The sequence below is a fragment of the Plutella xylostella genome, chromosome Z, assembly GCF_932276165.1.
Source record: "Plutella xylostella chromosome Z, ilPluXylo3.1, whole genome shotgun sequence".
Classification (NCBI taxonomy): Eukaryota; Metazoa; Arthropoda; class Insecta; order Lepidoptera; family Plutellidae; genus Plutella; species Plutella xylostella.
The window spans coordinates 15,813,274-15,828,757 of record NC_064012.1 but is presented as its reverse complement, the minus strand read 5'-3'; the positions used below and the strand labels follow the sequence as shown (position 1 = coordinate 15,828,757).

General features: G+C 40.7%; 1 protein-coding gene across 2 annotated transcripts in view; it reads right to left on the bottom strand.

The window, feature by feature from the left end:
- Positions 1-15,211, bottom strand: part of LOC119694848 (titin-like) — a 29,983-nt gene extending 14,772 nt beyond the window's left edge. The window contains exons 1-3 of one of the 2 annotated variants that reach the window (XM_048632749.1): positions 15,071-15,211; positions 9,709-9,865; positions 2,325-2,474 (exon numbers count right to left, since the gene is read on the bottom strand). In XM_048632749.1, coding sequence (XP_048488706.1) covers positions 2,325-2,474; positions 9,709-9,865; positions 15,071-15,101 — 338 coding nt within the window. In that variant the 5' untranslated portion in view covers positions 15,102-15,211. Of the gene's footprint in view, positions 1-2,324; positions 2,475-9,708; positions 9,866-15,070 lie in introns of those variants that run through there. The other variant, XM_048632750.1, reaches the window with a different exon arrangement.
- Between the last annotated feature and the right edge of the window lie 273 nt (positions 15,212-15,484).

The window sequence follows — 15,484 nt, the reverse complement described above, 5'->3', positions numbered from 1 at the left end:
GTTAGAAAGAGACTAATACGTACATCGAGAGATCGATACATCTAATTTTTATTTTTAATAGTATAGTTACATATGCCACCGGACCTCTAGACTTGAAAGGCTTATTTTGGGTGTAAATATAATTTACATTGCTTTTGGACAAAAACTTATATAACAGGAGATTAGTGTTTTTTTAATGAGCGATCAGATCGGATCAAAATCTACTATTCTGTAAAGTTAACGATCTTGGAATCTTGAAAAGATGAAAGTTTAATTCAATCGTGATCATTGAATTAAACAGAAGCCGGTGATAGTTGGGAATGCAACAGTCAATGTTGTGCAGGAATACAGGCGTCTACCACGGACATACTATTCGATTAGGCAGAATCAACTTCGCCCGGATCCTATGGAAAGCTTCGGCCAGAATCCACCTCGGCTATTCCACAAAATCTGTAGACAAATTCTTCAATAAGTACGTCCTGCCGAAGATGGCAATGGAGAGAGCCATGCATAGTTTCTCCGAAGGTTAATTAGTAAGAGAATAAGAACTGTAGGTCGCTAGGGAAGACGAATGCTTTAGTTGACATCACGGACTGTTAAGCGTAGTGTGGGAAGCCCCTCGGTTCACTTGACCGACTAAATATCAACACCCAAGACCCGAGTACAAATATGTGTCTTTAAACAGATATCTGCCCCAGCCGGGAATCGAACCCGGGGCCTTCGGCATAGCAGTCAGGGTCACTAACAACTACAACAGTCGGCCGTCACTTCCCTGGTCATTAGTTCTACTGTGGCTTCCAAGTTTAAGGTACAGTGAAGGGAACGGTGGAAGAGAAATAAGAAAGTGAGAAGTGAATATTTGTATGTTCACCATAAGGTGAGCGAGGGCCGGATTGAAAAAGTTGCCGCAAAAACACAATAAAATGAAAATATTAATGATTGCTAGATTATCGATTAGGTATAGGTACACTTTAGCTGCAACAAAGAATGTATTTTTTTTCACAGCAGAGTTATTGGATAAAAAATGTATCAAAGACAGTTTAAAGAACATATCATAAAGTTAGCCCATAATGGTCAATACGTATTCATTTTGTAAAATAAACTTTTCCGTTTTCTTAATAGGTATATAACATTTGCCTATCAGCCCATTTTACGCTCCAGTCTAGAATTTCATAATTTTCATAGAACATTATATCAAACGCTCTGTTGCAGTCACATACGCTCTCTTGGAAAGATATCCTCAAGATGTTGCTCTAGCTGCCCCATCTATTTATTTTCCACTCTGTTACGGGAGTAATTTCCGTTAGTATCACTTTATTGTCACAATCCGTCAATACCTCGCCCCAAGAGTGCATTATGATGAGAGATTGGATATTCCGATATATAAAGTACCTAAGTATATAATATATAAAAACTTTAAAAGGTTTGTATTTCTGATTGAGAAGGTTAAATATAATCCGAATATCCTATCTCCGATGATATTTAAAGAGTTGAAAATGATTGTATGGTTGGCAATGTATTTGTTCGTAGCAGTGATCGCAGTAAGGTTCTTTCTTACACATATTTTTTTTTCTATACAGTAGTATTTTATTATATTTATTTATACTTTATTGTACACAACTTTTTTGTTAGTCAATATTTACAATAATAATATTATACAACAATTATTTTTACCTATCACAAGGTACATAATTAAAACAAATCTACAGTAGTATACAGTAGTACTATTTCAGTATACAATATAATTTCGTTACAGTTACCGCTTATAGTTACTTAAAAAAAGAAACTCGATCACTGGTTCAGAACATAACATAATGTTAGATGACGAATTTATGAATTATGGTCATTAATAATTATGATGCAATAAATAATTTTGTTAAAATGATGAGTTGATGGTAGAACCCAAATTTAAGAAAACATATTTATTTAACACAAAAAATAAACTTTAATAACATTGTACAAATATACATAGGTAGGTATTACATTGACTGTTGATCTCGGAGTCAAACTTGGGGTTTTCGTGAATGGACAATTTCTTAAAAGGTGCGTTATTCCTTCATTGGCAGTTAAAAATATTTGCTAAATTAATGATGCTCGAATTCCGATATATTTGAAACTATTACAATTGGTGGTAAACTCGATTTATCAATCGTCAATTCTATTATTTAAGATAATACGCTGAGTTCCCGCCATATATCCTTCTCTTTGCGATTTATTCCGTCTAAAACCGTATCAAATAGTATAGTGATTGTATCAGTTATTTCATAAACGGCTTCAAATATTTCGTATTCGCGCACCGCCTCAACCACTACCCTTTGTAAAGGTGCGACAAGCTCGGTACTTACTCTTGCATGTGTGTAATGTAGGGGTCTAGGATGTGGTCGCCGAGCTCATCGGTACAGAGCGGGAGCCCCTCGAGGGGATCCGAGTAGCGGCGCCGCCCGGGCGCGTCTACATGCTGCGCGCGCGAGCCATGTGTCAAAATACCATCCGACCTGTCCGCCGGCGCAAACAGAAACAAAACGTTAGCGAGGTGACATCGCGAGATGCCCCCCCCGCCGCGGGGGAAGCGAACCGCCAGCCGCTTCAACTTAATTATAACTTAAAACAATTCCATTCTAAACTTTTTCAACGCAAGTTTCCTTCGCTGTGAAAGGTACAAAGGGGTTGTAAATAAAGTACACTCGCAAATCTTTATTGTAAGAATGCAATGCAGAAACACAGAAATCTCGCAACGCCGCTTAGCTGAAATAAATGTTTTTGAAGCTTAATTAAGTGTAAACCTGAAAACGCAACACTTTTATAAAAAGTATCAAACAAGTGGCGAGTTGCCCCGCCGTAATTGTTTCCTCGCTCTGGTAATGACGGGATCTTTTGGGTTTCGAACTTGTGGTTTATTTGCAAAGAATTTAATTTCTCATAAAGGTTAAGCCGATAATACCATGAATTTTTATCATTGGCCATGGAGTGGCCAGCCATGCCCCGGCACCAAGGTAGTGCTATATTAAACTAGGCCTAATCGGCTCGCACATTAGACTCTAGGCATAAAAGATTCAGGCAGTATTTGTCGACTTTTTCGAGTGTAGATGAATGTGCAGCAGTGACGTGCGTCGCGGGGGCCGCGGGGGGCGCGGGGGGGTGTATCGACCGCGTGCTCGCTATGTACCTGCATCATGTAGGTACACACACAGCGCACGGCCGGGGGCGGATTCCTCGAAATACAAACATAATCCTACACAGGCACTGAGCGTCCAGTCCATCCGACATGTCCAACGAAAATAATACAAAACTAATGTACAGCGCAAATATGCCGCGCAAACATTCCCCGATACGCCGAAAACATCAAAGGAATCCGTCTGACATTTTATCCTTTTTAAAACATGGACATGTTCATACAGTTTCGAATGCACATACAAAGAAAGCGCACAAACAAAAAAAAACGCATAGCTCTTAATCAACATCGATTGGTAGCAAAAGTTTGAAAAATACACATGTCTTAATTTGCAGTGCAAAATAAAAAGCAATAGGAACATATAGGTACAACTCACAAAGCACACATAGCTGAGGCACAGACGCACATACACAGAGATATATGGAATTAATAAATAACATGGTAAAAGTACATGTCGTACATACAGTCAAGAATCAAAATCAATAAAAGTTAGACTTTATTCGGGGTAGTTTCTCAATGAAATAATATTGCACCTACTTTTGTAGAGCGATTTGTTTGTACCGTTGATCATAATATGATATAAAAAAACTCACTTCTCCAAGCAGTTGAAAAATGCACAGTAGAATGTAAGTACCTAAGTTCAGAATACTATCAAGTTTCGTACAAAAATTCAAACAGCTTTATGTTTTTTTAATAAAAAGGAGGCTAAATCGCGTCAAAGTGCATCGAGTGCGGTGCGGCGTCCTCGCGGCGCCTCCGACAGCCTCGCGGGAACTTGGGGGCTGCCTTTATTAACTTTTCCTTTGACAGTGTCCGGCATACTTCACTAACAGCCAGCGCTAACTTACGAAGCCTTACTCAACGGACCAAACAAATCCTTCGTTTGTACTCGTAATACCGTCGGCGGGTATTATAACATTAAACAGGGTTTCTTCAAGTGAAGCTTTTCATGGAATTCGCTCGTGGAGCTCACACTCGCCCGGCAACAGCGCTCGCGGGGCGGAGGGCGGGGGGCGCGGGGCGCGGGGGGGCAAGCGGAAACAATCACTTGGGTACTTTGCAAGCTTACAGAATAATAGCATACAAACCTAACTAATTAAGCTATAACTCCTACATTTTCTTAACACTCATCATGAAAGCTTAAATCTCGAATTATGTACGAAGAGTTAACTATATTTTTTTCATGATTTTTTTCTGCCTTGTTCACTTTATATACTTTTTAAGTGTCTACTATCTAGCCTATGTAATGCCTAGTATACGCTGTCTAAAATCACGTTAACCAACACACTCAAAATGTTAAAACCAAACCATTTTCTATTTCCAGCGACATCGGACGCCGCCGTAATTGCGCGACGAAAGAGCGGCTGGACACCGACGTCCGATCCGACGGTACTATGACATGTATACCATTACAGAAATGGAAAATATTCGCGACTATTCAGCGACTATTCAATAAATTCGATGAGAGTTGAACATCAAATAATGTCTGTACCTATCCGGAAGCAGTGAGTTACATCGGTCGCGAGTCCTGAATATTTCCCGATTGAAACTTAATCAATTAATTAACTGACCAGCCCTTCATCACACAGTCGCACCGAGCACACGCATTCCGACCGGCACGTACCGATACCGGCCGCGAACAATACTCGCGAAATGAAGTTTTACATGTCACACGAGAGCATCCGTGGAATACCGAGCTAATTCATTATTAGCGGAGGACAATACGGTGCAAACGAACCGCGGTCCAGTCAAACAGACTGATGGTGAACAAAACAGTGGGGGAGGGTGGCGCGGACGCATCCTCGCCCCCGGGGGAGGTGTCGGTCCCCGCGAGCCGACTCGTGTTGATTCCATTAACATTATTTGGTGACCGCACTCACCGCTTGACTCCTAGCGCCACTAGCGGCGATGCAGCCAGGTGGGGTAGCGCCGCGGCAATGGGGCTTGCATATTACATGGCTCACCTCATTACAAGGTGGCCATTACGCGGCGTCTATTGCGGGATCGCGAAGCCAGAGTGATACAATATTTATCAGCGGCCGCCAATTTGCTGTTGCATTGATCGATCGAACGCGACCTGCTTTAACTCCCAAGAGTTTACAGGTTACAGCGGAAAGAAATATTATCAATTATAATATCAAGTGTCACCGCAATTTAATCCTTCTTTTATAGTAAACTGTTTCAGTGGACAAAGGAAAAATAGGTATCGATTTTCATTTAATAAGAAGGTATAGTCTGAGTGGTTTTTTTTTTTATGAAAAGAGCGTCGATGGGAACAAAGAAAGGCTACGCGATGACCTAGGTCACCCGGACAGAGCCCTGCCTCGGGCGGATCAAAATCAAATATATATAACATCTATCATGTATATTGTTTTATATAACCGATAGCCTGGAATATGCACTCAAAGTTTCGAATTGGGTCAGAGGATCTGGATTACGTCGGATTTACACAACGTGTTTGCGCTTTGAGTTCCATCAGATTCATGGAACTGTCGAAGCCTGTTGTATCGGGGCCTGGTGAGAGCCTGCGGGGGGCGGGGGCGGGGGCGGGGCGGGGGTTGCCGGCAACAGGAGCCCTAAGCCCCCAGGAAATAATCTCTTCCATTTAGTGTTTGCGTGCGGCTATTCACCCAAAACTGTGTTGGAAATTCACTATGTATTTCAATGCAAGTCCAATTTGTGGGTAGTGCGAATTCACAAATTAATCCCTTGTCATGTATAGCTTTGAGGTGCCCGTTAGATACAGAACGCTATTAGGTAGTGCAGGCTCAATGCAAACTACACGTAATATGTTAGATTCAAATTGATTTAGTTCGGTATTCATTATAATTGAAAATGTGAAATAAAGCAGTCTGGGAAATTAAACTAGGATCTCTAGCAAACTAACCCTAAAGGGTTCGCCGCAAGGCGACTAAAATTTAAAAGTTTAAATACTAATAAGGGTAGGTACCTACTACCTAAAAAATAGTAGTGATCTCTATCCCGCCAGCCAAACGCGGCTCATTATGGTATGTAATTATATCCTCAATACGGAGGAGGTCCACGGGTTCACTCTCGAAATCGACGAACCACGTCTCTATCTCGTTGTAATTAAGCGTGCCGATTGCGTGACAATTCTTGTAGAGTATTTTAGAGAGTGACCCCCCAGTCCCCCCGAGGACGAGGTGTCGACACGGGGGCCGCGACGGCGGCGGCGGCGGCGGCGGCGTGAGCTATATTTCTACGTTGAAAATTAGTTTTCTGTTCGATGGAGCGAAACAAAATTGAACGCGTTTTTAAATTCTATTTTAGTACATAAAATATGGATTCTGAAATGTTCGACTCCTCCTTTACTACTAGGGACGCGTACTCGTTTATTCGATGTGTATTTATTGAACTGGAAATATTGGATTTCGTACTAAAGATTTTAATTTCTCCAGACTAGTTCAATTTATTTATGATTTTCTCAATTAGCAATATTTGATTATCTGGAATTTGTCTTTAATTACTTTATTAAATTAACTATGCTTTATCGAATCAAAAGTGATTGAAATGAAATAGTAGTAACTTAAAAAGAAAAACAAGTGCAAAAAGTTTATGAAGACCTAACGTTGTTGTTGAAAATCATTGGATGAGTTTTTCATTACGTTACGAGACTGGTAATCATAATATTGCATAGGTATGTATTTATCACAAATCTTCTTGCTTTTTATAGCATTGAAGTTTACATTGTGAAAACCTACTTATAAACTAAACACGAAATAAATAACATAGCTTAAATCAAACTTCAGTCAAGTTTCTTAATTATTTAGTTGGGAACATCCAGACATTGCCGAGTATGAAATGAAATTGTTCTATGAAGACGTAACCGCCGACGTGATAATTATCAGCAGGGTGCTGGCGGATGGCACTTGCACCTGGCATGCGGTGCCGGCTCGTCAGGCATTCGCCCCTCGGCTGCTCACTCGCGGCATGTCAGCGCGGGCGACGGCGACAGTCACCAACTATGGGTGCCGGCATTCGGCGCACTCTATGAATATTATCGGGGTATATTGTTGTTTAACATACACTGCTAAGGAATGCAACGCATTTGATGGCAATTTGGAGGTTCATTATATTGTAGTTATTAATCGCAGCTGATGGAAAGCAAAGGACAGGGAATGATGCGGCGCCGCTAAGCAAAGATTTTGCGTAAATGTCAATTAATCACCTTTTGACTGTTTCTACGGATGGATTTAACTAGTTATGAGAATTGAGCTTCGGCACTGTAATTCAAGTTTTTATAACAAAGATATCGTCATCGTCTTGTATTTCTTAGTTTGCTTCTCCGCGCCGTGGCAGTACCTTCTGATACGGTAAAAACTCTCACGAATTTTACAGTACTTCAGCTATAACTGAATCAACCCTCTACAATGTAGAGTCTACATCCTCAATCAAATCAATATTTTTTTTGCACATTTCAATCACAGTGGTACATTAGTTGCGTGATGTATGGGAGGTTGTTTGTGTGGGAGGCGGGGGGCGGGAGTGGGGGCGCGGGGCCGGGAAGCCTATCAGTTTCAATCTGACGGAGACGCCACCGCGCCACGGTGACCGCCGGCGCCGGGCGCGGGAACATACTCATCTGCAATTAATTACATTCGCCACTGTACCTCCGTCATATTCGAATGCCGTCAGTCCGCAAACTGCCTCAAAGGGCGAAAATAACGAGAGTTTCTTAATTAAGATTTCGCGCTTCCCGAGAGACTCAGAACTTGCGCATCAAAGACTCTCGAGTAATGACGTCCGATGCTCGGTACGCTTCCCAGCACCGTCTACCTACCTACATGTACGAACCGACAATATGAAATAGCTTCTAAGTGCATGTGTGTGATGATCTGATGAATTAAAAAGCAAAACTCAAAAATACCATCCGATTTCACATATCAGTCTGACTGTGTAACCAACTGGATGTTTAAAGCTACGCAACCGCTAAGACTAAACTTTTTTTTAATGAGTGTTGTTCTTGAGGAACTTTTTTGAATAGTTATTGTAGCCGTACAAAGCCGGAGCTGGTCGCTAGTTAGTAAATAATTTAAGTAATGCTGGCGTCATGGTACTGCTGACCGTATCGATCGGTGCATTGAGAAAACTCTTCGCCCGTATTTGAAAATTACTTATTTCTGAATTATATCTGAATTATTACAGTGCAGCGAATCATCGGCTCCTGAATCCTTTCAGATAGAAAAGGAATCCTTTACCTATATAATTCCAAAGCAGGCAGTCTTACTAATTAATAGTTAGTCTCGCAAAATGCTGTAGATAAATAAAGATGATTTCACAAAGAGTAAAGCGACCAATATGAAAATGTACTTCCAAATTAGAAAACACAAAAATTTTGTCTATCTAGATTCTCAGAAATAATTCAGACTAAATTAGCTATTATTCCTGGGGGATTCTTTGATTATTATTTATCTGTGCTTATTTCATAAGGAATATGTACGAACACATATAGAAACAGTATTGTGGTGATATTAATAAGGTTGATTAATCCAAGATAAATTATATTATTCAAGTTAAGTTGTTCGAAACCCAAAAAACGCATTGGATATAATTAGATAGGTATTTATAATGTAGAAAATTACCTGAAAAATATACGCGAAGGACACAAAAAATCAAGACGTACAGTACGACAGGCATTCACGTCACTACCCTTAAATGATCATACCTATATTCTTATAAAAATCACACGCATCTAAAGTAAATGCGTTGGCACATAGTAGATGATATACGCAGTAGTATGGGGAGGTGAGAGCGATGTTCTTTTGTTGTCTCTTAACTCTCATCTGATTGAGGAGTCCTCCATATTTTGGATTCCATTCGCGTTTTAACTAATGTCAGAGTCTTCACCCTGTGAGTTCTGAGGAAGTCTACCTACAGCTGCTTCCGCAACTGTACTAAGTGGGTTTTGGCACATTTAACGGAATTTGGTTAAACCCTCTACCATTTGGTGGATCCTTTGTGCATTCACCGAGTTCTAGTTGTGCCTTGTGGAACCAAGCTTTCATTTTATAGTCGGTGTTGAATGTTGATATTAGTTTTAACGGCAAGTACAATTACTAACAAGATCATACCATAAACAATTCAGGAAATTAACTATATACCAAGTATACCTATTCATCCGTAGACTAGTTGCGTTGAAATCAGCGCTCTCACACATTGAAGCCGTATCTCGAACCTATTAATCATCTCCTATTAATTGTGGACAGTTCAGTCCCATCCCTATCTACCACAATCCTGTCGTACTGTACAAAAATATAAACATTGTCGCAACGATTCCTGAAACGCATCTGTCTCAAACTGAGGCACCACCACATCCGGACCAACCCTTGCGGATCCTTTGCACCTAGCACTAAGCTACTTCACGGGTAATTTATTTTTATTATCAACACGGATAATTTGGTAAAGATACTGTGGTGCATCAGCCGAGCAATACAGTGAGCAGTTACAGAGGCGGCGCGGAAGCGTTCCGTCGCGAGACCGCACACTCGCAATGGAACGCCTTCGGTCCTCAGCAACGGCTGAGTGAGAGAACTTACCGTTTCAGATGTGGGGCGGCGCCAAGCGCCCGCCCCGTGTGGAGCGCAGGGCCGCACGTGGCGCCTGCGGGCGGGGGGGCGCGGGGGTGGGGGCGGCCGCTCACTGGCCGCGCAGCCTCCCAGCCGTCACGCACTGCGACCACCACGCCGCTTGCGCCTGCGCAACATATTACATCTGTTCATTACACAGTAGGGACGATGTAATTATTTTATGTGGTTGACATTAGTGTTATCGTGTGTATATACAGGGTGATTGGTAAGTCGAAGTATTCCTTTAAATGGGTTGTAGACGAAGGCATTTCCAGTCGATTGAACCCAAAAATTCTTTATCCAAAAGTCAACCATTTCTAAGTTATTTAAGATTTAAGTTTTTTTAGGTTTTTGCCAAAATTTATGTTTAAAAGCAAAATATTTAAAAAAACTATTAGTGACACCTTAGCCAACTAATTATAATTATTAAATGCGCAATATTTTACTTAATTTAGACACAGTGCTTCAAAATAGTTGAAACATTAAGAAAATGTTACGAAAGATAAAAACAAAAATACTTAATTAAAAAAGAATTTCATCTAAAAAAATCAGGCACTACAGCTTCAAAACATAGTCAATTTATAAGCTTTAAAATGACATATTCTAATCTAAAATTGATTAAGGTATGACAAAGATATAGCCAAAACAACCGCATATGCGGACAAATCTCAGTAGAGAAACGAACAAAATTTTATTTCAATTTTAAGGTAAAATGTCTTATAACTGGACTTTGTAGAGCTCCGAATCGTTTACTAACTACTAACTACTAATTTATAACCCATTTAAAGGAATACATCGACTTAGCAATCACCCTGTATATTTTTATACGAACCGACGACAATGACGGATAGAAATCATGAAAAATCTATAAAAGGTTCCATTTTTGCCACTGCCATTGATATGGTATTTTTATCAAAGGCCAATGCCATTCGATGACAAAATATATAAATCTTAATTCTACCCCTGATTATGTATAGTTTTATTCAAATGAAGAGGAATATTATTTTTTTCATGACTGTTTTAGGGTTCCGTACCTCAGAATGAAAAAAAAGAACCCTTATAGGATCACTTTGTTGTCCGGTGTCGTCTGTCCTGTCTGTCGGTCTGTCACCACCCTTTTTCTCAGAAACGGGTTAAGTTATCAAGCTGATATTTCGCATAGATATACAAATGTATTTACGGCCCCGTCAACGTAGTATCATAAAATATAAATAATTTTTTGGGGTACCTCCCATACGTTTAAAGCAGGGATGAATTATTTTGTCCCATTGTTTTGACGATGTAAGACTTTTAAGATTTTATAGGTATGCTCAAACCATGTTTTTACAAGTGTCCTCCCCTCTGGAGGTTAAATGGTTCGTCAAAAAAAACACGGATCCACATATGATGAAATTAAGAGGAATACTATCTCAGGTACGGTACACATGTACGGAACCCTCAGTGCGCGAGTCCAACCACGTGGCCGTTTTTTTATTGTAAAAATATAAACAGGACATAGAGCGGTGGTAGCTCAGTCGGGTAAGCGCCCGCTTCTCACGCAAGAGATGCGGGTTCGAATCCCGGCGCTGACATGTACCAATGAGTTATTTTAACTTAAGTACAATGTATACCATCGCTCTAACGGTGAAGGAAAACATCGTGAGGAAACCTGCATATCTAGATTTAGCACATCTAGGTATGTGAACCCACCAACCCGCAGTGGACCAGCGTGGTGGGAAATGGTCCAAGCATAGGAAGGCAGTTTAGACCTTGGGGATATGCACAAAGACTCCACTCGAGCGAGCCAGGTGCAGGTACTTACACCCCCACAGAGAATAGAATAAAATAGAATAAACAGGACAAAAACTGCTAGAAATGTTAATTGGAGCTATGGGAAAATTTATGAAATTCCACATCAATTTGAACTTTAATCCATTGATAGCCAATTGAAATGAAAATATTTCATCATCACCATTGATATTAATTGTTAATTGAATACCAGAAAATATTTTTTGTTAAATCTGTGGTAAAAACACGGAGAGTGATAATCTGATAATATGAGTGGAGTTCGATACAATACAGGGCCGATGCCACAGGTGGCTCGTTGTCGCGAACGAAAGCCGTAAACACTTAACTTTACGGCCGAGCTCAAAGCAAGGACCGAACCGTTCACTGTTCAGTTTGACCCAGTCATCCGAGAAGATAGATCAAATCAAATGTTGTTCATTCGATGTATTCGACGTAGAATTTAACAATAGTTGTCGACAGTCATAATATTACTCTACCACCATTTATGTTTATTCGACGTAAAATTTTACAACATTAATTTTGTTCAGAGTCATAATATTTCTCTACTACCATTTCAAAAATTTTTGTCAGTAGAGATCAATATGCTCATACCGAGAGGAGTTTTATAACAAACAAACAATAATTGATAAATACCCTACTTATATTTCAATTATGTTGTTTATCTTATCGTTCCATTTAAAAAAATCTTCGTGGAAAAAGGTTGTGGCTCTGTTAAGTACCATCTGGTAAATAAAGACTGCGTGGGAGCTTTGGAAAAACTACAGTTATTAGGTTCGACCTTTCTGTGAAACAATTATATTTCAATTTATTATTGAATGTCTCATAAAGATTAATTTGTATTGAAATATAAGCTCAGAATATCGACAAATACTAAATTAATCTTTTGTAAGCACCTTAAAGATAATATGTTTTCCTCTATTTATATAAATTGATATTTGGTATTCTCGTATAGGCATGGGCTACCCGATCTATAATAAGAGAAAGACAATTCGTCGGCAGGTAACCCACGTTACGCCCGTTTAATTCGAATGAGGACCGGTAAAAACACCAATACGATATGGATAGAAATTAACAATCCTTAAGCAAAAACACAAGCAAGCTTGTGCTGAGAGAATTGTCGGGTAAGTGGGCAACCCGACTCAGATGCGTTCAAGCTGCCCGAAGGCCTCTGATAGGCTTAACGACTGCTGCCGAAGCAGCATTCGGGACTCATGGCTTAACGTGCCGTCCGAAGCACCGAAACGTCCACCGAAATCTCATGTAACTTATCTGCGTATGAAATATGTTTGACAGGCGAGCGACTTCCTTGGATTGTTAATTGCTAATATTGTGTCGGTGGTGGTATGGTAGCTGGGGTTCTACACGAGTGATCCTGTCGCAAGTGAGGTCGGTACGCGACCGGCCGGCAGACGGCGCAGAGTGCGATTGCGGGGGGAAGGCTGGCTGGCGGCGTCGCCAACTTATTCGCCGTGTGAGCCTGTTGCAACGCTATGTGCATGTCTACGTTTTATAAGGCTCTTGTATCGGGATCCGAACCCTGGATATTTTCTATATTTGTACTTTATTTTAGACTAATATTTTAATGCTTCGGTAAGCCTTAATGTTTCAAGCGTCATGATAATATCTATCAAATTACAATAGGCCAGCGAAATCGCCAAAAATTACAGACGTGATCGTTATCATTTGATCAGATTCTAGGAAAACTGTACATATTTATTTATGAAATGACGTCAATCCCTTTTTTTTTGACCTGGTTTTAAAGATGTCCCGTATAGCAATTACATAGATATTCGAATTTCAATACGTCATGTACCAAAGTACCTATAATGAATGCGCCAACTAAGTACTCTACCACTACCGCCTACCTACTTACTGATGTTATTACGTTTTATTAAAACCTAGCTAACACGCCAATAGGACCACGCTAAACGATAGAGAGATGGGAGGAAGAGAAGCCTTCGAATCCAACTTACACGGATGTACCGTTTCAGTATGTTTGAAAACTATCCATGCTCAACAGCTCAGTGAAAGATATTTTTTTCCTACTTCCTTTACTTGAAGCATAGTTCATTGTTGGGTAAAGGCAATCTTCAACACGTTGTGAAAGTTGTGGAGCCTCCGGCCGCCGCGGGGCGAGTGGGGCGACGCCGACATCCTTTAAAATACGCTTCCAGGTTCCCGCCCGTGTATGATTGCGAGAAACCTGGTAAAGTCAACTACTTCTACCAACAGTTCCTGTTCATGTTATTGCGTTTCCATTGTTGTACTTTAAAGCAATACCGCCTAGGTACAGTAGGTTTCCTGCATTCAATCAAAGACTTACAAGGTCCTTTTCAGTCTGAGATTGAATTTCACTTTGTTAACGTTACCTGTCGGGATATTATGATAAAAATGTGCGCATTTACGTACAATAGTATCGTTTCAAAGGTATCACATATAGATAGGTAGAATTTAGCCGATCGATTGGCCTTGCGGACGGCTAGTAAACAACAACACTACAGTGCTAGGGTAGGACTGATGGTGTACTTAATACCATTGTTCTAAAGGTCTCGGGTGTGACTCCCGGTCATGTCTCCTTAGCATTATACGTTTGACATTGATGGGGTGGCTGTGACCCCTGTAGACTGTGACTGGGACTGTGGTCATACTGCCTTTGTCCGATTGACTAGTATGATTATCATACCGTTTGTCCGATACAATATTGTCATCGTGATTATAATCGGAAGGTTTCTTGGAGGAGTCGGAGAGAATGGGTTTCAGCTGTTAAAGTTTGTGCCGATTATATAATAAGAAGATTGTTATTTATAAGGGATAGCCATTAATTAGCCTTTATCAAGAAAGAAAGAAAGAACTTTCTAAGTACTTTCTTTGCCCTAAATCTGTCTCTAATTTAAATACGAAATATTTTCCAAAAAAAAAGAACATAATACGTTTCAAGATATGTAGACTGAAACTTGGAAATATCGGTCAAAATTTCCTTGAGGTTGACATTAGACGCAAAAAAAAACAGTGCATTGCATCTGTATGTGTTTCTGAATAGCTATGGCGGACGCCGCTCTAGTCTACACACAACATACAACCGCAAGTTCAATTGGACACTGACGACGACGCAATATTTAAGAACGCGGCGTAAAGCACAACAAATCGCACATTCTTGCTCTAAGTGAGTTCATGCCTTATAAATAATTCATTAATAATTCCGATTTGCGAAAAAACTTGTAATATAGAGAATTTAATAAAGTCCCCGATGCTCAAAGTGAATAATCAATAATTTAAAAAAAACGTACTTCGTTGACCATTCAAATGAAAATTCTGTGACAATAAAGCTCTTAGGTCTTGACTTATTTTTTCGGTTTCAGTAAACAAAGACAACAATAATATTTCATACTCACGCAATACGCACAGCCAATAGCACATACACTTAACATAAACAACCCAAGAATTAACATCTGCCGGGATTCGAACCCGGCACCTTCAACCCCGGAAGCTACAACTAGGGTCAGGTCAAAATAAGAATTAAAATATAATCTGAGGAGAAACCGACCTATGCTGTTCCAAGGATCGTAATAGCTCATCTATTAGAGAAGTGTCATTTGTGGAGAGTCTCTCGACACCGCGACGACTACTGGGACACGTCCGGCGAGTGTCGCGACCAGCAAACAACAGGTGAGCTGGTGAGGACCGAGCGGCGCGGCCGGCGCAGCCCCCGCCCCCACCCACCCGGGGGGGAACCGCGGAGGGGGGAGCCACCACACGCACTATTATGAAGCGCAGTTCTGCTTATCGAATTCCTACATCGCCCACCTCAAACACTTCATCACACATAGATTTTGCTCCGTGGTGTTAATTTAGGTAGGCGTGATAGCGGGTGAAATTTGACGGCGCCACCCCCCGCGCCCCCCGGCCTGCACTTGTTGCGGCGTGGCCCCCGGCACCGCCACCGCCGCCGCCGCCGGGG